Below are 23667 nucleotides of genomic sequence, written 5' to 3'. Positions count from 1 at the left end.
CTTCACTTTTGGAACAAGAGTAATGAAGGATGCATTACACCCTTTTGGGATGCACCCCGTCTCCTGAAAGAGGTGAACAACAACTACAATATCATGCTTCAGCACTTCCCAGCTATCTAGCATCCCTTTGTCCTATAGAAAAGCTAATTGGCAATCATCTATAACCCTACGTAACACTTTCTTAATACGACAAGATAAAACCTTCGTGATAATTTTATACAACGAGCCCACCAGAGAAATTGGCATGTATTGGTCTATACTTATAGGGTCCTTCACTTTAGGAACAAGAGTAATGACGAACGCATTACACCCTTATGGGATGCCTCCCGTCTCCTGAAAGAGGTGAACAACAGCTACAATATCATGCTTCAAAATCTTGAGAAGTAGAAAATCTAGCTTCATAAAGCTTCAGCACCTCCCTACGAACAACCTCAGGCTTCTCACACCACACACCTCCCATATCAACACCTTAACCTCATTCCTAAGCCTCCTCCATCTGATTACAAAATGATAAAACTTGGAGTTAGAATCTCCAAACGCAAGCCAATTATTTCTAGCTTTCTACCTGAAAAGAGACTCAAGTTTTTATTAATCTCTTCTACATGACTAAAGAGGGCCACTCTCCTCATCCTCAAACTCTCAGGTAGGGCATCATCTTCATCTTGACCATCTAGCTCCTCAATCTCCTTCAGAACCTTTTTTTTTCTTGATTCTAGGTGCCTGAACACATCTCTATTCCACCTCTTAAGATTAGCTTTCAGACACTTCATCTTAACTTTGAACACAAACATACTATTTCCGTGACGAGGATAAGAGTTCCATTTTTCCTTCACCATATCCTTGAACCCAGGCTCCTTCAACCACACATCTAAAGACCTGAAAGGCTTCGGCCCCCAGTCTTCACCACTGATTTGACCATGATTGCACAATGATCCGAGACCTCCCTCAGTAAGATATATTGTTTGCCCATAGGCCACTTTTGTAGCCACTCATCCGAAACAAGAACTCTGTCGATTCTCCTTTTAGCTGACTCATTTGTCTTGTACCACGTAAACTTCTTACCCACGACAGGCAATTTCACCAAAAAGTTTCTTTCAATGAAATCGTTGAAGCCAAGGATCTCACACTTTTGGATGCCACATTCTCTAATACCTCTCCTCTCAGAAGGATTTCTAACTGCAATTAAATCACCAATGAGACAACACGCCTGATCCCGAGTTGTAGCTTTTAAAGCAGAGAAATCCTCCCATAAAGCCAATTTATCTTTCATATTGCACGCAAGATACACATTTACTATCGCACAATCCATATTAGACTTGATAAGCTTCCCAAAAACAGCTATGAAACCCTACCCTCCACGTGACTTTCATAACTAAACGCACATAATTAACCTTAGAAATAATGTTGAGTGGCATTATACATGTTGACAAAAACTCAAAATTGTTTAATTTTTAAAAACAAAACAGTGAGAAATTTATGTTAGATAGATAAAAACTAAAATTAGTAAAGTTAAACCCAATGTAGAAAAAAACATAGACTCAAGCCTATTTCTAATTTAAAGTTCCTTTTGTATACTAATTCTTTTAAAATTATAATGGGCCTCTAATAAATGTGACCTCATAATTTTCCTATTGTGAGAAAAAAAGTGTTAAACTTGTCCATGCTAAAATGATATCTCATATCTTTGAAAGTTCAATCATTGAAGAGAAGAGATTACTCAAAAGCAAAAGGAAATGAAAGATATAGGTCCCATAACACAAAAAGTTTTGTCGACCATTGATAATGTTTTTTTTTTATCAGCAAAGAATTAAATAAATTAAAGGGGACACTTCAGGGGTGTCCCAACCCTTATACAGAACCAGCAACAACAAGTCTAAACAACAATTACAACAAGAGAATAAAAATAAAAATAAAGATGTTGCATGCCTAATTTTTTCAACAAAGCTTGAGTTTATAGCAGTAAACATGCTCCAGAGTCCAGTTCCTCCATTAGGCATAAAAAAGGTTGGTCCCTAAAAAGCACAACCAACTCACGTGAAAAGCTAAACAGGCGGCTTGTACATTTCAACCCACCCAGGCATCACCCACATCTGCTCAAGATATCAGAAAGATGAACCTATTTTCCAAGGTAACATCATATAAAAACTGCATTTGTAGGCACTACAAATGTTCCTCCAGTAACACTTCATTCACTCGCCATACCCAGCACCATACCCAACAGAGATATTTGTCTAACACTTAAAACCTCCCTTACTCACCATCATGGTGCACCCGATTTGTTCCAAGCTTCTTTGACCATAACGATAACTCAAGTCTAGCTCAGTTTCTCCCTTCCACATATAAGTTTACTGATATGTAGTGTCTTGGCATTGTTAACTACCATGACCCAGCAGCGAACTTAAATGTCCAATCCCTTACATGGCCATCTGCAGAATTCATTTGGAAGTGTTCTATTCTTTTCTTCATAACCATACCCAGCACCAGATCCCCTGCATCCTTATTAGCTTTCCTTCAACCATATTAGCAAACCAATTCCTTCCATTCTGCTTCCATTATTGTTTATGGTAACTTCAGCAGCAGACCCCAAATTGCTTTGTGTAGTTCTACACTTCACCGAATAGAAGAGAAGCACGTACGACTCTTCCTCCATCTCTAAAGCGCCAACCAACTACTTCTAAGGCTATTAGGCCTAGTACCCTGCATAATAGAACCATAATACCACCAAACAACCAGAAATTCTTTCCCTTAAAACAGAGAACACTTCCACCATGAACTCTGTATAAACCGTCCTTGTTATAATCAATATTTCAGGGAAAATTTCCAATCTTCAATAACTCCTACATACATTCCAGCCCTACCTATCTCCGAGGTTGATAACCAACATGCTATCCCCTCAAAGATACCTGCATACTCAAAACATGACTTTAAACGTATGAACCCTTATGCTCCGGGCTAAGCTTATCTTACACACAGGAGACATTGGATTGGATTCAATAACCAGTCGGAGAAAGAGTAAGAGAAAGTACTTTCCCTGTGTTTCAACCATAGCCAGGACAATAACTGAGCAGCTTGAAGGATTTCCTCAGAGTCAGGAACCCTTTGTCTAGAGATCACATTATTCCTGTGCTCCCATATACAACGTACTATCGCTACCCACACTCCCTTCCAAACCTGATTCTGTTTTTCGGACATATTAGATAAATGAAAGTTCAGGAAGTGATTACATATGTCCTTGTTTTGAGCTCCCAAGATACCTATCCATCTGAAACACAACATCCACACTCTATATACCACATCACAGTCCAAAAACAGATGTTGGGTGGATTCCTCAAAGAGGTTACACAAAGCACAGAGAGGGGAGTTCATATCTACACCTCGCAACATAAGATTCTTGGAGGTTGGAATTCTGTCCAAAAGGATTCTCCAAGCAGTGATTAAAACTTTTGGTAAAGCTTTGGCCTTCCAAAGAAGTTTAAAAACATCATTACCCAAGCCATTTCTTTGGTCGACCAAGATAGAATATGCTGACTTCACTAATGACTTCACTAAAAAACCCCTTGACATCCCCTTTCCAAGTAATAAAATCCTTGGCTCCTCTATGTCGGCCATTGATAATGTGTTTCCCTTTATATTGATATCATGTGCAAACATCTTAATTTTTTTTTTAATAATTTGTTTATGAATCAAACATAGTTTATATATTTGTAAAATATAACTTTTAATTTATTTATAAAATAATTTTACCTTGTATAAAGAAACGAACCTTTTATTTTATAAAACATGTACCTTCAAAAATACAATCTAACACCGAGTAAGCAACTTATCCATACTTTTTCAATTATTTTAGTAAAGATAATTGGTACTTTTCTTTTCTTTTACTAAAAGTTCTTTTCTTTTTCTTTCCAACAGAAAAGGTTGGTCATATCTACAACACGAGTTTCAGAAATTCTAAATTGTTCTATGTTATTCTGACTTACATTGCTGAAATGAAGATAATTTATAATTTTTTATTTATTTTTAACTATTATAAACAAATATAACACAATCCAAACAAGGAAAAAATAAAACACTATCCCGTGCAAGTGGTAGTAAAATATTTTGTATCTTAACAGGTAAAAATAAATAAATCTTAACAGCTATTGAAATTGTAATTTATATACTTTTTATATTGTCATAACTTTCTAATATTCCTTTCACTACAAGAAAATTATGAAATAGAAACCAATTTTTAGAGACCAAAATAATTAGTTACAATAATAATTAAATTAGAGACCATTTTAGAAACTAAAAAAAAATTGGTTTCTAAATTAGTTTTTATTATTGTTAAATAGTTTTTAAATTGGTATCTAATTAGCAACCAAGGTTTTAACTACGAATTATTTAGTTTCTAATTTAACAACCAGCCATTGTTATATTTTAATTTTTTTAATATATATATATTATTAAAAATCATTAAATAAAAAATAATTTTAAAAATTAAAAATAATTAGTTGTTATATTGACTAAATTAAATACTATTTTAGAGACTACTAAAATTATTAATTTCAAAATTAGTTTATATTATTGATAAATAGTTTATAAATTGATATCTAGTTAGTTACCAAGATTTTAACTACCAATTATTTATAAATTTATGATGAATGTTATGCATAGTTATTTTTATAAAATGAATATGACAGCCATACACGTCGGTGGTTCCTATGGATACAACAACACAGAAGGAGGATGTCAAAGATGGCAGGACACACTACAAGAAAATCATGAAATAGAAACCAATTTTTAGAGACCAAAATAATTAGTTATAATAGCAACTAAAATAGAGACCATTTTAGAAACTAAAAAAAAAATTGGTTTCTAAATTAGTTTTTATTATTGTTAAATAGTTTCTAAATTTGTATCTAATTAGCAACTAAGGTTTTAACTACCAATTATTTAGTTTCTAAATTTGGTAGCAAAAACATTGGTTGCTAATTAGATACCAATTTAGAAACTATTTAACAATAATATAAAATAATAGAAACTAATTTAGAAACCAAATTTTTTTTTAGTTTCTAAAATTGTCTCTAATTTAGTTACTATTGCAACTAATTATTTTGGTTTCTACAAATTGGTTTATATTTCATAATTTTCATGTATAAATAAAATTTATTTTCTCATGTGAAATTTCTTGTAGTGGTTATATTTTCTATTAAGTCTGATGTGTACAGCTTTGGAGTGTTGTTGCTTGAAATAGTTAGTGGAAGAAAAAACACAAGTTTTTATGATGATGACCATCCTTTGAATCTAGTTGGACATGTATGTAAAATTAACATTGGTAAGTTTGTTTATTTGACATGATACTATTATTTGTGTCTAATTTGAGTAAATACTTACAGGTATGGGAATTATGGAAAGATGACAAGTATTTTGAATTAGTGGATCTATCATTAAACGAGGAAGTGCAAAGATGTATTCATATTGGTCTCTTATGTGTTGATCATTATGCAAATGATCGACCCACAATGAGTGAAATTTTATCAAGATTAACAAACAAGAGTGCGATAGTATCCTTACCTCAAAGACCAACATTCTATGTTCAAAGGTATATGTATCCTGAAAATTTATCTTCCTTTGAATTGTGTACTGATTCTACAGTACAAATTACCTCTTCTACAGTAGAAACAATTGCTTCTACCTGAATATTTATGTACTGATTTAGAAAAAATAAAAAAGAATTGACTTCAAATTATCAATTAATCAATGTTTGTTACATTTTAAAGAGAGCAGAAGTTTGTCTTTTTGGTAAAAAAAGAGAAAAAATTATACATAACAGTGTTAGACATATTTCTATATTGTGAATTTGTCTTGAGGTAGTTCTCTTGGGTGTGGACAACCGTATAGGATGTCCTTTTATTAAATTAAAAGATTATTATAATTAAAATTATATTAATATATATATATATATATACTCTTATATAAACAATGAATACTTTCTTTGTATCTTACAATGAGTACAGTATTGAAAAAGTTAAAACAGAAAAGCAATTCATCTTCAAAAAGTGAGACCAATCAAAAGGGTAGCGCATTACCATAAAGCTATGAAATATAAATAATTGAATCTTTCTTTTTTATTTGTCTCAGTTTCTTTGACTCATCAATAATTTTGTCTTCAAATATTTCAAAAACTAAATCACTAACTCAACCGGTTAAGATACTGAAAAAAATATTAAATTAATATATATATATATATATATATAATTTGTCGTATTCTTATTGGCTATGTTACTGGTTCAATTGAGAAGATCTGCAGCTCCAAAGAACTGGGTTTATTTATTTTATTTTTATCGATAATAAAAAATAAATAAATAGGAACCACTTCAGGGATGGTTCAACCCTTATACACATACCAGCCTAAAACCTACAAACTTACTAAACAAGCCAAACTTAGGTAATTAGCATCATGCAAACCAAAGGTTCTAAACAATAGTCAGAAAAGGAAAACGAGGTTGACCTACAATTAACAGAAACCCACAACCAGACCTTTACTTGTACCAAAGAAAAAATTTCAGAAGCATCCCCCACTCCTCTATTAAAAATAATGTTATTCCTGTGCTTCCATAACTCGCTCACTATCCCAACCCAAATTGTGGTCCAGACATTATTAACCGTTTCTGAAGCACAGCTCAACCTAAAATGATCAAAATTACACTTTGGCTGGATTTGGGACGCAACCGAAACCCCAAGCCACCTATGACACAATCCCCACACCCGCCTAGCAAAACTGCAATCGAAGAACAAATGGCAACAAGACTCTTCCACCAACCCACACAAACCACACAACGAGCTATCCACCAAAACCCCTCTTCTACTCAAATTTACCCTGGTAGCAAGCTTGTTTTCCAACAGCCTCCAAGCCATGAGAGTTGCAGAGGGAATTGCCTTGCTCTTCCACAACTTACAAAAAATTGGCGAAAACATTGTCTCTTTATCCTTTCTAACAAGGTTATAGGCAGAATTAACCGAAAAAGATTGGGAAACCCCTCCCTTCTAGATCCAACCATCCACCTCTCCCGAAACAACTCGAGCCTCTAGCAGAAGCTGACACAACTGCTCCGCCAACGACTTCTCCCACTCAAAAAAACGGTCTTCTCCAAGACAACTGCCAGACCCACTCGCCATTCGACCAATAGCCAAGCTCTGACACCTTAGCATTCTTGGAAGAGCTAATAGAAAACAACCTTGGAAAGGAACTCTTTAGAGACTCGTCATTCAACCATCTATCTTCCCAGAAAAGTATATCCTTCCCTTCCCCTATATTCCACTTGAAACCGTCTGCAAAACTTCTCCCCCAACCCTCCGAGAACCACACCTCTTTCAAATCTTTCCACCATAGAGAACACCTCCTACCTTTTCCTTCCTCTCCCAATCTTCTCCACCCTCCATATTTAGATGCGAGGATCTCCTTCCAAAGGCCTCTCTCGGTCGACCCCAACCTCCAAATCCACTTCCCCAATAAAGCCAAGTTGAACAACCTTACATTAATTACCCCCAACCCCCCAAACTTGCGTGGCATACATACCTGACTCTAGGAGGCCCAAGCCATCTTCCTTCCTTCTGCACCCCATCCCCAGAGGAAGCTTCTTTGCAACCGAATCAGCTTTCCAGCCACCCCCGAGGGCAATTTGAATAAAGACATATAGAATAACGGAATAGAGGATAGCACGGACTTGATCAGACAAACCCTCCCAGCCATCGTCAAACATCTTCCCTTCCATCTGCTTAATCTAACCTGTACCTTCTCAATCACCCCATTCCAAAAATCCCCTCTTTTATGACACCCTCTGACTGGCATACCCAAGTATATAAAAGGGACAGCCATCGTCTCGCAGTTAAGAATAGATGCAAACCGCTGGAGCATTCCCTGGTCCAACCCCGTCCCACCAATCCTACTCTTCCCGAAATTAACCCTTAACCTAGAAGAAAGTTCGAAACATTGCAAAATCGCCTTGATGTTAAACATGCTTTTGACGTTAGCTTCACAGAAAAACAAAGTATCATTTGCGTATTGTAACATATTTACCTTTACTTTACCCTTCCCAACCTCCAAACTATCGACCAACTTCTTTTCCTCTGCTACCCTTGCCACCCCAACCAACCCTTCTGCTACAATGAGGAATAGAAAAGGAGCTAGCGGATCTCCCCGACGAAGACCCCTTCTAGGAAGGAACTCCCTAGTTGGGCTCCCGTTTACAAGGACAAAAACCGAAGCCGACTCTAAACATCCCTTAATCCACTGAATCCAACGATCACAAAAACCCAACCTCCTAAACATATAGTAAAGAAAATCCCAATTCACCGAGTCGTAAGCCTTCTCGTAATCGACTTTGAAGACCACACAACTCTTCCTTTTTCTCTTGTATTCTTCCAAAACCTCATTCGCAACTAGCACACTGTCCATTAAACCTCTTCCTTTAAGAAAAGCCGACTGTCTAGCGTCTATAATTTTTCCAATCACCTTTTTCAAACGCAAGGAAAACGCTTTAGAAATGATCTTGTACAGACAGCCTACTAAAGAAATAGGTCTAAACTCCCCTGGCTGCTGAGGATTTTCTACTTTTGGAATCAGACAAAGAAATGACGCATTCGAACCTCTTGGCCAACTGCCATTACCTGCAAAATCCTTTACCGCCAACACCACGTCCTCTTTTAGAATGTCCCAACAAGATTTTATAAATCCAAAGTTAAAACCATTCGGACCGGGACTCTTTGAACTATCACACCCCCAAACTGCTGCTTTCACCTCTTCATCCGAAAACTCGCCAACTAGCATCTCATTGTCTGCTTCAGAGATGTAATTGAAATCGACCTTATCCAGTCTGACCTGGCAAACATCATTCCTAGCAAACCTTTCTTCAAAAAACTCACATACCTTAATCTTCACCTCATCCTTATTGTCACTCCATTTTTTATTGACGAAAATCCCGTGTAATTGATTCCTTGACCTCCTCCATTTTACCGAAGAGTGGAAGTACTTCGTATTAAGATCCCCCTGCTTAATCCAACTTTGTCTTGCTTTCTGGAACAGAATCGCCTCTTGTTTAGACTTAGAGACAGATAGCTTGGCAAAGAGGGACTTTCTTTCTTCTCTTTCTGATTCATCTATCCCGTCTTCGTCATCGCGCAAGTCTAGCTCGTCTAACCTCTGTTGGATTTCCTTACATGACTGATTCGCATCCCCGAAGACCTCCTTGTTCCACACCTTTAAATATGCTTTTAATCTTTTCAACTTTTCTTTGAACACAAAAATTCCTCTTCCTTCCACCTTGTACGAAACCCAACTCGATCTCACAAACTCCTTAAAACCGCTATCTTTTTGCCACACATCCAAGCACCTAAACGATTTCGGACCCCTACTGAGACTTCCTTCAGCATAACTGCACAATGATCCGAGATCGATCTGCTTAAAACGAATTGTTGGCTATTAGGCCACAAATCCAACCATTCTTTAGAAACCAGTACCCTGTCTATTCTGCTCTTCACCAATCCATTGGGTTTAAACCAAGTAAACTTCCTACCCACCAACGGGATATCTGCCAATTCTGAACTTTCAATAAACTCATTAAAACCCTTTATTTCTCTAGAGTAGACAGAGTTCGACGTCACGCTCCTCCTTTCCTCCTGCCTTCTTATTGAATTAAAGTCCCCAATGATACACCATGCCTTTGAAAGTTGCCCTTGTCTGAAAACACCAACATCGTTCCACATCTCTTTCTTCTCCCTTAGAGTGCCAGAGCAGTAAATATTCACAATGGTTAAGTGTGCACCATTTCCTCTCTTCCCAAAACCCTCTAAAATAGTGAAATTTTGCCATTAACGAAACTGGAAAGCTGGAACGACTTGTTACTCCACGTCGTAAGCACTCCCCCTGTTTTATTTATTGCTTTGTTTTCCACCCAATCCACTTCGTTGGTACCCCAAAGAAGACACACCTTCTCCCTACTAAACTCCGAGCACTTTGTTTCTTGTAAACACACCATATCTGCTTGTTCCCTACTGATCAGATCCCTTACATAATTCCTCTTTACTGCGCCTCTCGCCCCTCTTATATTCAGACTAATTATCTTCATTAACTACCTTTCTCCTTTCCTTCCACATCTTTCTCGTAGTTACTCCACCCTGATTAGACAACGAACAAAACTATTTAAAACTATTTCTTCTCGGCCTGGGAACGAAAAACTTTCCTCTTTCCCAACTCCCCAGACACTGGAAGCTACATTCTTATCCGTCTTCACCCAGAAAATTCTATTACAGTTCTCAATTGCGCTATCGGAAGCAAATAGTGAATTCGACTCACTACCAGATTGATGGACCAAAAAAACTTGGTCTACCGTAAGCTGCTTTCCGACCTTATCTCCAACTAGATCCTCAAAACTCTGTGTATCCTCCGCTTCTTCCATCTTGTTACCATCTATCGACCCTCTACTCACCAAACCGTGACTTTCTCAGTTTCTGTTTAAAAATGGTATCTCATCCTCGCCCTCTTCATCCACCTTTACTCCAACTAGTTCCGAGACCTCCAAAGAGATTCCAGGCCTTATTGATTCTCCTACCCAACTCTTACTTCCCAAATGTTCCAGCAAAAATCCTTCTGCAAGAGCCTCGTTAGCCGCATCATTGCAACCTTCCAAAACCTTTCCACCTACCTCTTTATTTAAAGCCTGTTGTGAGCCTGCCTCCACATAAGATTCCCACCCAACTTCCTTCCCACTCACGTTACAAATTTCCGTGCCTTCATTATTAACTCCCTTAAACACCCTAAGGGACCCACAGCCTGCAAGACCCCTTGAAAAACTCCCCTCCACGTTGGACCCCTTTCCACCCCTATCGGAAAACCTCCCTATTAACTCCTCTTCTATATTTCGTAACCCACGCTCACCAAAGCATGAGCTTCCTTCATCAATGCTCCTCCTGCCCCATTCTGTAGTTGCCTTAGAATTATTGGGAATACACGCTTCAGCCATTAAAGGTGGACTCACGCTTTCAACCTTTGATCCTAGAAAGTCATTCACCATTAATGAACCACTTAAAGCACCTTGAGATGGCACCCCTTCACCTTGCTTGCGCAACCTACCTAGGAGTAATGATTCCCGCCTGCCCTGGACCGACCCTTCGTTCCCCTCATCTCCACCACCGTTGACCTCCATTCCTCCACCTCCTTCGCCGCCTTCATTCCCGCCTCTAGCCACTTCGAACTCGGAACCCGCAGAAACGCTTAGGCTTGCTCCTACACTTCCCTCCTCCGAGCTAGCCTCGGTATCCACCTCAGAACCTCCTCCATCCCCTTTGCCGCTGAACATCTTGTGGAAAAAGTCCGGGAAACATGCCTCTTCTTCAAACGACACCGTGCATAAAACTCCATTGATGCTAAGAACCTTCGCCACTTTAACTTTGTTGTTAAGCGGGATTTTAACCCGGAAACGCGCGTATTCCAACTTTTCTTTCTTTTCTGTTGCTTTATCAATCTCCACCACCTCCCCTACCAACGCCCCTATCCTGAAAAAGCACTGATTGCACCACATTTGAAGCGGGATGCCTCTACACCGATCTCTCCTTCACTGCAAAGGAATCATCCCATGGTACAACCATCAAGAACATATCATCAAACCAGGCTTTATTTTCAGTTAAAATCTTGTTCATCCCTTCACCTTCAACACATGACAACAACACATAACTTTCCCTAAGATGCCTTATACTGACGTGACTAAAACCTCCCAAGACGAAGCTCTCTTTCAACGACTGCATGCAAGGCACCACCTTAAGGCTACCCACATAGCAACCTTCAGGCCAGGAAGGAGGCTCTAAAACCATCGTAAGTTTAGTAACCTCTTCCCCCTGTGCACCACCTACGTTCCCACCGGTCCCACTCTGAGCTACCTCCCCCGAAACCACTTGGGCAAACGACTGTTGCTGCTCTGTCCGATCCCGATTCTAGGTCGTCCTAGGATGCGTCACTTTCTTCCTTGGCGGCCAACCTAACCTAGAGTCCTCATTTCTCTGCACCCTTGTAGCCTCCACCCTCTGGTACTTTGGAAGATTCACCTGCAACTTCCATGTACCAATCCAAATTGCATCCAACTCTCTTTCTAGAGATACAACGTCGTTCACTCCCTGAAACCTTACGAAACCAAACTTTTGGTTCCTTGCGTTGAGCTTTCTTGATACGAAAACATCCAGCACCCTTCCCCACCTTTGAAAAACCCTCCATAAGTCTCTCTCCCGAAAGTGTTCAGGAAAATTTGTGAAAAAGAAAGAAGTGTCAGCCATATTCAGAAATCTCACCCCACCGGAAACCTAACAGCAGTTCATGCTCCCATATGATTGATTGCCACTACTATATTAGCTTTAAATTTTGATTTGTATAGAACTGGGTTTATCATAACGTGCTAGTGTTATTTTTCAAAGAATATACCAAGTTTCACTACAAGAAAATGATTGAATGGCAACTAATTTAGAAACTAAAAAAAAAATAGTGTCTATAGTAACTAATTTAGATACCATTTTATAAACTAAAAATTATTGGTTACTAAAATGGTATCTATTATTAATAAAATTATAATATAATTAGATACTATAATTTTGGTAGCTAATAATAAAAATAAAATAAAAAAATTTATAGAAACCATTTTTTAGTCTCTTGTTAAAAATGTAATTAGAAACCATTTTTTTTTCACTTTTAATCTATTTTAGAAACTAAATTTTGGTCTCTAAAAGTAATAAAAATTATAAACTAATTTTGTAGTTTCTAATCATCATACAATTATTGATACTTAAATTTTTAACCATTATTATTTAAATTTAGATACCAATTTTGAATTTAGATACTAATTTTAAATATAGATACTAATTTTAAAGTAATTAAATTTTTAATCACTTTGTTATCTCTTTCTTCTCACTTTAACTTTTTCTACTCATCTCTGTCTCAGGGCAACGCTGCTCAACCTTCATATGGGGCAACGCTGGGCATTTCTCACTCACGGGCAACGCCGCTGCTCATCTCTCACTCACGACGACAACCCTCTAATTCACGACGGCAACGCTCTCACTCACGACGAAAACCCTCTCATTCACGACGGCAACGCTCTCACTCACGACGAAAACCCTCTCATTCACGACGGCAACGCTCTCACTCACGGCAACGCTGTTCATCTCTCACTCACGGCAACGCTGCTCATATCTCACTCACGGCAACACAACGCACTCTGCAACAACGCACTTTGCGCTTCTCTCCTCCGAAGGAGACCAACGTTTATCATCGTAAGTTTCGATTCGTGCTCCATTCTCGTCCTTTTCCCTTTAATTTTGTGTTTGCTCATGGAAGCCCCGCACAACTTTACTCACTATGTATCTTTCCCATCTTAAAACCCTAGATTCTGTTCTCATGTTGTATTCTCTCATTTTCAATTTGTAGGAATCTACGAGAACTTTGAATCTTTACTTGAATAAAGCTGTGATTTCTAGCCTTTGCTTTTGAGGAGAATTTGAAGGTCATTCTGGAAGAAGAAGTTGCAGTCTTGCAAATTTCCTGGGATGATTGCACAAGGGAATTAGTAAATAAGGCTCACGTTGCTGGGTTCAAAGTTGTTCCTCAAGTGAGGTTACTAACTATACGCAAATCCTAAGAGACAATGATGTCCTAATTTTGGTTTTCTTTTTATTTTCTCTGCAAATTAATTAGTCTGTTCTTGTGTTTTCTGATGCCTAGCTCGATTTAGACTTAGCCCATTTTATTTTCAAATTAAAGAAAATTAAACTAGAATTTCGTTTGAAGTCGATGAACCCCTCAGCTGCTATAACTTGTATCGTTGCTGAGTTTATATTTCATGATTCTCCTTCCTTATTTATGCTTAGATAAACTTTCCACAAGTACTTGCAGATTTAGCTTCTTCAAAGAGTTGGTATTAACTTATATATAAATCAATTTTAGCATATGAAAAAACGTATTTCATTTTCTTGTTTTTGTTAGTGTTTATGAAGAAATTTATATTGCTAGTGGATAGGTTGAGTGAATTAAGTGATATGAAGTCCCTTTTGTGAGTCATGTTGAAAGCTAATTGTAGGTTATCGTTTGTCATTGGAATCTAACCTATTACTCGTATTTTTAATCCTATCACAGGTCGGGAACATTGAAGGTGCGAAACAAGCGATTGAAGCAAGGACTTTGAAGTTGGTGGTCATGTATTGGGTCAGGTGTGCATGTTTGTCATAATGTTGATATAGTCTATGTAGTAGTGGTTGCAAGTGTTGAATAACTACACATTACATTGTTTTTCCTCGAGACACTTATCCACAAAACCTTCACGATCTGTATAGCCTAGTTATTCTCAGGTTCACTTATACTAAAGCTTTTTAGGTCATCTTGCTTGTGTTTTCTATTCAATAAAAATTTGGAAAGGTATTAATTTGAGGAAGTGATGATTAAAAAGAAAAATTTCATCATCAATGCTTTTCTATCAAAATAATAAGTGTGTAATTTCAAATATTCCTCTTACACTTGCAGAAAACCTTTCTAGTTAAAAGTATTGTTAAAATCAGGCTTGTGGGGTCTTTTCTGTATTTACTGCTTCATGTCCTTAGTTGTTTTGAGGGAAGACCATCACTTGTATATGTAACGTTCTCACAACCTTTGAAAAATTTGGGTTGTGATGTGGTGTTTTCCCATGTAGTCATACATTGTGGGATTGCTGCGATTAATGATTTTGGTGCAACATACATGTGTCAGGTAAAATTTATTTTACTATTTTATCGTCATCTCTTAGAAGGCGTTTGACCTTAAAGGACATTAGTAGCAGTGATATTATCTATGCTTTTAATTTACTGTAACATCTACTTTGCCGCAAGATGCCTATTTGAAAGGAACTTCTAATGTAAGCAACAATATTTATGAATGTTGTATGAGTAGCATTTAATTATTTTTTTGGTTTTTTGGCTTATAATTTTGCAGTTCTTTTAGCCAAATGGCCAGAATATGTTACCTACTCAACCTATGTTACATATAATTATAATTTCCAGTGAATTAAAGTTGTATTGTGCAATTTCCACTATTTCAGTCGCTGTCATTCGGGGGGTGAAACAAAGTGGATTTGGACGATTTGGTGGTGCAGAAGGTTTGCGGACATGTTGCCTTATAAAAGCTGTTGTTGAAGATAGATGGTGGTCATTCATCAAAACCGTGATACCGAAGCCTCTTCAGGTTATTTTGGAAAACCTTTCATAATTGTATATTATTGTACTTTGTTAAGAGTGAAAAGATACACTGAGTTGGTTTTTTTCTCTGCTATAGTATCCTTAACTAGCAGAAAATGGATTTTAGTTCCAGGAATCGCTTGTGGAAGCACTATTGAACTCAGCCTATGAGACCTTTTGCAAGCTTGGTTAACGTGTTGAGAATCCTTACTGAAGATTGGTTAAGCTTGGTTTTGAAATACTTCTTTCACATTAATCATATTTTGAGTAAATTGCCCTCTTATTGTTGTTGTAGTATCTTAGGACAACCAAATTAATAATAAACTGTGGAATAATGATAATTTATATGTCATTTTGCAGATTTTTACCTTCATGCCCTGCAACTAATGGGATTGGAGATATCCTCAAAAGTTATTATACTGATCCATGGCCATCGTGTAAGAAGATACCAATTTGAACAAGGGACTTGTGGTTTGGAGAGTTTTTGGTTGATTTCATATAATTAACTTTGTTTAATTTTATTATTTATGTTAGTCTTAGATATAGTTAACTTTTTTTCTTTATTAATGCTAAAGAAGTTTTTGATTTGTCGTCACTTCAAAGTGAGTTCAAACAAACCTATGCTAAAATATGAGTTTCGGTGTATAGTTGGTACTTAGAATTATGATAATATAGTCAAGAGTATTCAGTGACCGACTGTAGATGATAGATAGAGATGCAAACAGGGACAGTCACAGATTCTAAAGTTCAACACTTTGCATTTGCATAGCCATAGATATTGCGCAGAGAAAGAAAAGAGGACATACACAGTGGAAAGATAAACTCACACTATGAATTTCATTTTAGTCTACATACTAATGCAGTCATTCATGAAATAATAATGCGTGTGCATGGTGATTTCTGATCTTTGTTCTTTGTTTGAGGCTTTATTTTTTAGGCTTGTACTTATTTTATTTTCCTCCCTCTTTCTTCTTTTGTAGCATGAAAAGCAAATTGAGAACAGAAGAAAATTTTTGCACAGTAGTAAAGGGAAGAAAAACAGTCATTCTGTGTGGCAAAAGGTTCAAAAAAAATAGTTCTGATGGATGTGGCAGTAATTTGAAGAATGTAAACATTACTTTGTAACAACTAAACTTTGAATAATAGCCACATTGGGATGAAGAGATACAGTGAAAAGGATCCATTAATTAAAAAATATTAAATCTTTTCAATAACTCAACAAAGGTTATAAATAAATATAAAATATGAAAGATTTGAGTTAACGAACTTTATAAATTTATTTTAAAATTAGTGAACTTAAATATATAAATAAATATAAAATATTAATAAACTTTAATTTATAAATAAATATATAATATTAAAGAGAAAGTAGGTAAATAAAATAATATTTTTTAATAAATTATATTATTTAGAGATCAATATAGTGAACATTTTTTTGGTATTTATATATTTGGTTACTAAATGAGTTTCTATATATTTTGGTTACTAAATTGGTTTCCATGAAATTGGTTGTTAATTTGGTTTCTACATAATTGGTCACTAAATTAGTTTCTATATATTTGGTCACTAAATTGGTTTTTATTTAATGGTAACTAAATTGATTTCTAAGTTAGAATTTAAATTGGTATCTAAAATTAGTGACCATGACTTTAGCCACTTAAGACTATTAGTTTCTAAATTAGTCTCTAATTAAGTTAGTGACTAATTTTATTATTTTAGAAACCAAAAATTTAGTTTCTAAAAACATTTTTTGTTGTAGTGTTTTAAATATATTATAAATTTAAACATTTTTGTGTATTGAATTTCTATTAAAAAATCATTTTGTTAAGTATTTAAAATATTTTTGTTTTTATTTCTGTATTCTATCACTTAATTTTTTTCTTTTAAATGTGATATAGTTATTATTTTTATCTCTTTATCTTCAATGTATCAATTAATTCACTTTTCTTCTTTTTAATTTCTTTTAACTTGCGAAAGTTTAATAGAATAAATAATAAGAAGTCTCTTAACAGAAAAATAAGACGACATACTTAAATAGAATAAATAATATCTTAAACATTCAGTAGAATAATTTTTTTTAATAAAGATTTTATTGAAAATAATCAAATGCATAAGATATTTAAAATCTAATTAAACTATTTTCATATTAGATTCAATTTTCCTTTATATTTAATTTGTTGGCGTACATATGGAATTACTACTGGGGTGAAGAACTCCTTCGTATTGGGACAAGATTGCCCGTTGCAGACTTGGGACAATATTCAAATTTTTTTCTTTTCAGTCTATACAGATTTAAATTAGGATAAGGTTAATTGATCATAAATAATATAAATAATTTGTTATTATTAAGCATACCAGTTACACACTATTGATATTTTTAAAAATATTATTTTCTATATTTTATGATTTTACTAGTATAAAATATCAATACGACGATTCTATAAAAAGTCGGTTTTTACATAATCATCGTTATAAAATATAGGGTGGTAAACTTGTAATTATTTTGTGTTTGTAGGTCCAAAACAACGATGGTTCCAGCATGAATTGTCATTATAAGAGTGACTGGGGTTTTTAACAACACTTTCAGCATGAACCGTTGTTAAAAGTAAGTGGGATTTTTTTAAGTGGTAGATTTTTAAATCTTGCCTTCACTCTCGTTTACGCCTTCACTGTTTTCTTTACTCCTTCACGCCTTCACTATTTTCTTTACTCCTTCATTCTTCTGCACCTTTAGTCTTCTTCACTCCTTCATTCACCCTCTCCTTTCTTCTTCCTTTCTTCATCGCCGCAGTGCCGCACCACTGCAAAGGACTCACCCGCTGGTCGCACCGTGACAGAGCCACTGTGTTGCTGCCTTTTTCGACAAAGCCACCGTATCGCTACACCTCGTGACACAACCACTGCGTCGCTGCTCCCCGGGACATTGTCGCTCTGCTTCTCACCGTGACTGCCCCGCTCTGCTTCTCGCCACGACCGCATCGTGATTCCAACAACCTCTTCCTCCCTTTCGTCGCCAACGAACGTGCTCCTTTGCACCGCCGATCGCACCACACGGCAGCATCGTCGCTGGTTCCATTCGCCCTCCGCCCGCATCGCCGACAACTAAAGAGGTACGCAGTTCTTGAGACTAGAACAATTACATACATTTCTGTTTCTTAGCCACAGTATTGACTTGAGAGTCGGAGTGCAAACGGCTTCTAGGACGCCTCTTTGTCTTTATAGGTACAAGGTGTTTTGATAGAAGGAAAGTACGAACCAAGGCAAAGAGAATCGGGAGTGTGATTGTCGTTGGAGACATTAGGACAATCGAATCAACCGGCACGAACATGAAACTTTATTTATGAACCACTAATCAATCATATAAGTAAAATTTACAGCATGCTAAATCCAAAATATCAAGGCATTGAGTTTATAAATTTTTCCTGTCCAACTTTTATATTTCTCAAAATTTTATGAAATTAACAACGTATTAGGCACAAACGTTATCTAATCATAGGATGACAAAGCTACATTACTTTACAATACCATTAAAATAATAAAAACACATAAATATTAATATTTTTTTTATGATTTATAAGTAAGAAGAATACACTTTTTATAACACAAGTGTCATCATATAAACTTTTAGGGAATTAAAATATACATTAAATAATATTACAAAAATTATTTAAATATTCAAAAAACATAAAATCCTTTAGTCTTACTTAACTTTTTCTTTTTGTGGGATCAATAGCCCATAATATCATTATCTTCTTTACTTCAATAATTGCAATAAAGTATACTGCTTTTTTCTTTTCTCTTAACTTGTGCTGACAGGCTATTCATTTTTGGTGCAGAATTCCAAAGCCAAAGTTGGAGTTTTAAGCTCTGAAGCTTGTAATTAATAAGATTTGGAATGACCCTCCATCACATGTTGTGAGTATATGCTTCTGACAGATTCAATATGTGTCTGGTTTTAATTTTACAACTTAGTTTTATGTTGTTATACATTTCTTTTTCTAACGTATCAGAAAGAATAACTCTCAGCTCATCACTCAGTAAACCATCATGCAGATTACTATTTCCATGTTTACAGAAGGTGCTTGCTTTCATGTGCTTGTGCTTGTGGTGGAGTACTTGTATTCGTGTTGAAGCAGCAAATGACAGTTTAAAGCCTGGTGATACACTGAACTTAGATACAGGACCACTATATTCAAAAAAGGGCGACTATTGTCTAGGTTTTGGTTGGGTTGATGTTGGTGACAACCAGTATTTGTTTGTATCCAATGTAAATAATAATTATGTAGTTTGGATGAGTGATAGAAACCAACCTGTGGACAAGGATTCTGCAGTTCTGTCACTTAACCGCTCAGGCGTGCTGAAAATTGAATCTCAACGTGGGAAGCCAATAATCCTGTATTCTCCACCTCAACCTATCAACAACACTAAGGCCACCTTGTTGGACACAGGCAACTTTGTTCTTCAACACCTTCACTCCAATGGGACAAACACTCTCTTGTGGCAGAGTTTTGATTATCCCACTCACAATCTCATCCCCACCATGAAGTTAGGTGTTAACCACAAAACAGGCCATCATTGGTTACTGGTTTCATTTTTTACCAAAACACTTGCCACTCCAGGTGCCTTTAGCCTTGAATGGGAACCTGTGGAACAAGAATTGATCATAAAGAGACGGGGAAAAGTTTGCTGGGAAAGTGGGAAACTGAGGAACAATAGATTTGAGAACATTCCAGAAGATGCACAAGCCGTGTTGAAGTACAGCATAGTGTCCAATGAGGATGAAGACACCTTCTCTTTCACATCTACAAATGAAAACCCTAACCTATACTGGATTTTGACAGAATTTGGCCAGATATCTGATGATGAAGGATATGTTGCAAGGGCTGATTTGTGTTATGGATATAACAACACAGATGGAGGGTGCCAAAGATGGCAGGATATACCCAAGTGTAGGAATCCTGGTGATGTGTTCCAGAAAAAGACTGGTTCATTCAATTATCAAAATGTAAGCATTGAAGAAAATATAAGTTATGGTTACAGTGATTGTGAGGCCAGTTGCTGGAGCAATTGTAGTTGCAGTGCATTCAGAGAATTGTATCCTAATGGAACTGGATGCATATTCTTTCACTGGATTTCCGGGGAAAATTATACTTTTGATAGTACTGGTGAAAACTTTTACTTGCTGGAGAACATGTTAACTAATCATAAGGGTAAGTCTACTTAATTGTTTGATTAATTTCCTGAATTGATATTACTGTGTACTATATGTACGATTTTCATAATTTTCTAATTCAATCAGGTTTTTTATAGCTTAGTCAGATACAGTCAGGAACCAGTTATTGCTTTGGTTGTTGAAAAATTGTAATACCAAAATATTAATAGTTATTTATGAAAACATTCTATACAGGTACAAAAAAGTGGATATGGATAGGCGCAGTACCAGCAACTGCTCTACTTGCAATTTTCCTATTCACTATTTGCCTAGCCTTCAAGAAACGAAAATTCGTGTTTCAAGGTAGTTACCTACTTTAAAATCAATGCAGTACTCTAAACACAATCTTTTGATAATTTATCACTGCTTTACTCTTTCTGATATTCATCAAACAGGGAAAAAAAGGCAAAGGATGGTGATGAAGATGCTACATTTGGCAACTTGTAGTCGGTCATCTGCAATGAAAGATTTTGAAGTTGATTTGAAAAAGGGAAATGGCCTAAAACTGTTTAATTATACATCAATTATGGCAGCAACAAATGAATTTTCAACTGAGAATAAGTTAGGACAAGGAGGCTTTGGACCCGTTTATAAGGTGACTTGAAACCAGTGAAGTTATTCATTAACAAGTTTGGGTCAATTAGAGTACTCAATATTTGTTACTTTACTTTCATTTTAGGGAATTCTTCCAACCGGCCAAGAGATTGCTGTAAAAAGACTTTCAAAAACATCTGGACAAGGAATTGTGGAGTTTAAGAATGAACTAACACTAATATGTGAACTTCAGCATATGAATCTTGTGCAACTACTTGGTTGTTGCATTGACGAAGAAGAGAGAATTCTAATTTATGAGTATCTGCCAAATAAAAGTTTGGATTTCTATCTATTCGGTGAGTAATATACAAGAGTACATTTAACTATGTGTTCTTTCGTATGAGAAACACAAAATATTGTTTTCACTATTATGTATCAATTAGAATACATATATAGGGAAGCTTCTAGTTTTCTTAACTATGGTTTTTCAGTGATGATTGAGGACACTCAACAATCACACTACAAAAGTTGTTTTTCTTTTACTCAAATACTAACCATCACTATATATTGACATTTGGAAGATTGTACAAGAGGCAAATTACTAGATTGGAAGAAGCGGTTCAAAATAATAGAAGGAATTTCTCAAGGATTACTCTATCTTCATAAGTACTCAAGACTCAAAATCATCCATAGGGACTTGAAAGCTAGCAATATTCTTTTAGATGAAAATATGAGTCCAAAAATATCAGATTTTGGGATGGCAAGATTTTTCACACAAGAATCAGTCGCAAATACCAACAGAATTGTTGGGACACAATGAGTTTAATAGACTCTTTTGTTCCCTTTTCCATGAATATATAAAAATTATTTCATCATGTTACAAATTAGTTTTTCTTGCAGTGGTTACATGTCTCCAGAATATATGATGGAAGGAGTTTTCTCTCCAAAGTCTGACGTTTATAGTTTTGGAGTGTTGCTACTTGAAATTGTTAGTGGAAGAAGAAGCCTTGGTTGCTATGGTGTTGATCGTCCATTAAATTTGATAGGACATGTATGTAAAATTAGTCATATTGAGTTTTTTTTTATTGTTCTCTCTGTCTAATTTCACTAAAATATTCACAGACATGGGAGTTATGGAAAGATGGTGCATCTTCAGAGTTAGTGGACCCATCAATAAACAAGTCATTTGATTTTGATGAAGTACAAAGATGCATTCATATTGGTCTCTTGTGTGTACAACATTATGCAGATGATCGACCAACCATGTCTAACATTGTATCAATGTTGACAAACAAAAGTGCAATAGTTTCCTTACCTGAAAGACCAGCATTCTATGTTGGAAGAAAGATCATTCATGATGAATTATCTTCAAAGGGATTCTGTACTGATTCTACAATAGAGATCACAACATCGACAGTAGAAATTACATCATCTACAACAGACATGACTGATTCCTAAGAAATTGAATCAAGGTGAATAATTTACTTAATAGTTGAAATATAAATACAATGAAATTTTAATGTTGTTTGAAGTGTTAGATAATGGTAGATATGATATAATTTGTGTTGTTTTATGTTTTAGCTAAAGGTCTATTTAAGTTTCTGCACAAACACTTTTAAGGAAACAATGAGAAGAAAAATTATAATTTATGTTGATATGCATCTTTCAATCTATTAATTTGCTTCTTGTATAGTCCAAGAGAACCAAACAAATTCTAAAAGTTTATGTATATTCTATCTTCTAATTTTATAGTATGTTTGGTTCCTCTTCAAATAAGAGTTTATGTTGGAACTTTTTGTTTTTAAAGATTTTATGTTGGAACTTTATGTTTTTACTAGGTGCACTAAAACTAAAACTTGGTTGATATTCTTAATTTATGTAGCAAAAATTGCATTGATAAACGACATACATTATTTAGCAACTTCACTTAGACCTATACTGCAATTAGTAAAAACAAGGTCTGAAAAAAATAGTATAAAATAAAAAATTAAGAAGAGATAAGAGAGGGAGGCATGTTATGAAATTTTCATTTCACGGTAATAAAGTACACTGATCTTTTTTTTTTCTTTTTTTCTTGACACGTGCAGACACAAACCATGCATGTTACCTGCTGAATTCCAAAGCTGAAGCTGAAGCTTGAAATAAGATTTAGGATGTGTTTTTTTCAAGTTTTGTGAGTTTGGTTTTAATTTCATAGCATAATTTAACTTTATTTTACATTTATTTTTATAGTGTACCAAAACTTAAAACATGGTGATACTTATTTTCACCATTAATTCTTGTATTTAACCAAACACATATTTGTAGCCAAACACTTTCTTGTGGTAAAGTTTGGAATATTTAACCAATGAATCTCAAACACCCCTCTTCAATTATGTGTTTGTGTGTTTGAAATATACTACACATTGTGTACAACACTCACAAAACCTATTTATAAAATTTCCAATTTAAAATACATCTTTTCAGTTTTTGACATAACTCAAACACAACATTAATCAAAGTAGATAAGGTGATTTTTAAGCTAAAAACTCATAAACTTGTTATATAAGTTTTTTTTTATGAGAATCCACTTAGGCTCCCAAATGTGCTAAGGAATGTTCACTCCAAGTCTCAAAGTGTAGCACAACTCACAATACATTAAAATTCCAAGAAGGTGAGTCTTTGTGGTGTTCTAGGTTGTTTTTGGATAGAATGGTTTG

General features: G+C 35.5%; 2 protein-coding genes and 1 long non-coding RNA gene across 12 annotated transcripts; 2 read left to right on the top strand and 1 right to left on the bottom strand.

Moving 5' to 3' along the window:
* Positions 1–2603: 2603 nt before the first annotated feature.
* On the bottom strand, positions 2604–3609 carry LOC137809213 (uncharacterized). The gene is made up of 4 exons (XM_068610350.1): positions 3292–3609; positions 3027–3177; positions 2846–2903; positions 2604–2697 (listed from the first exon to the last, which is right to left on the bottom strand). The coding sequence occupies exons 1-4, from the start codon at positions 3607–3609 to the stop codon at positions 2604–2606; spliced, it is 621 nt and encodes a 206-aa protein (XP_068466451.1).
* A 9231-nt stretch (positions 3610–12840) lies between these two features.
* LOC137836918 (uncharacterized) lies at positions 12841–16383 on the top strand. 10 transcript variants are annotated; one of them, XR_011085374.1, is made up of 7 exons: positions 12841–13293; positions 13448–13628; positions 14153–14226; positions 15087–15229; positions 15350–15442; positions 15583–15659; positions 16203–16383. It is a non-coding gene; the product is annotated as an uncharacterized lncRNA (long non-coding RNA). The 10 variants fall into 10 exon arrangements; XR_011085352.1 differs by having other exon boundaries at positions 15320–15489; XR_011085366.1 differs by lacking the exon at positions 16203–16383 and adding an exon at positions 14703–14758 and having other exon boundaries at positions 15350–15489; positions 15583–16021.
* Positions 16384–17872: 1489 nt separating this feature from the next.
* On the top strand, positions 17873–23194 carry LOC137836839 (G-type lectin S-receptor-like serine/threonine-protein kinase At1g67520). Its single transcript, XM_068645637.1, is given in 10 exon segments — positions 17873–18332; positions 19059–19137; positions 19276–20432; positions 20630–20737; positions 20830–21029; positions 21114–21324; positions 21550–21805; positions 21869–22019; positions 22091–22440; positions 23056–23194. Coding segments are annotated over 8 exon segments (2439 nt in total). The 5' UTR covers positions 17873–18332; positions 19059–19117; the 3' UTR covers positions 22427–22440; positions 23056–23194.
* The last annotated feature ends 473 nt before the right edge of the window (positions 23195–23667 follow it).

The sequence above is a fragment of the Phaseolus vulgaris genome, chromosome 11, assembly GCF_000499845.2.
Source record: "Phaseolus vulgaris cultivar G19833 chromosome 11, P. vulgaris v2.0, whole genome shotgun sequence".
NCBI classification, from domain to species: Eukaryota; Viridiplantae; Streptophyta; class Magnoliopsida; order Fabales; family Fabaceae; genus Phaseolus; species Phaseolus vulgaris.
This window is presented reverse-complemented; position numbering and strand designations above follow the sequence as displayed.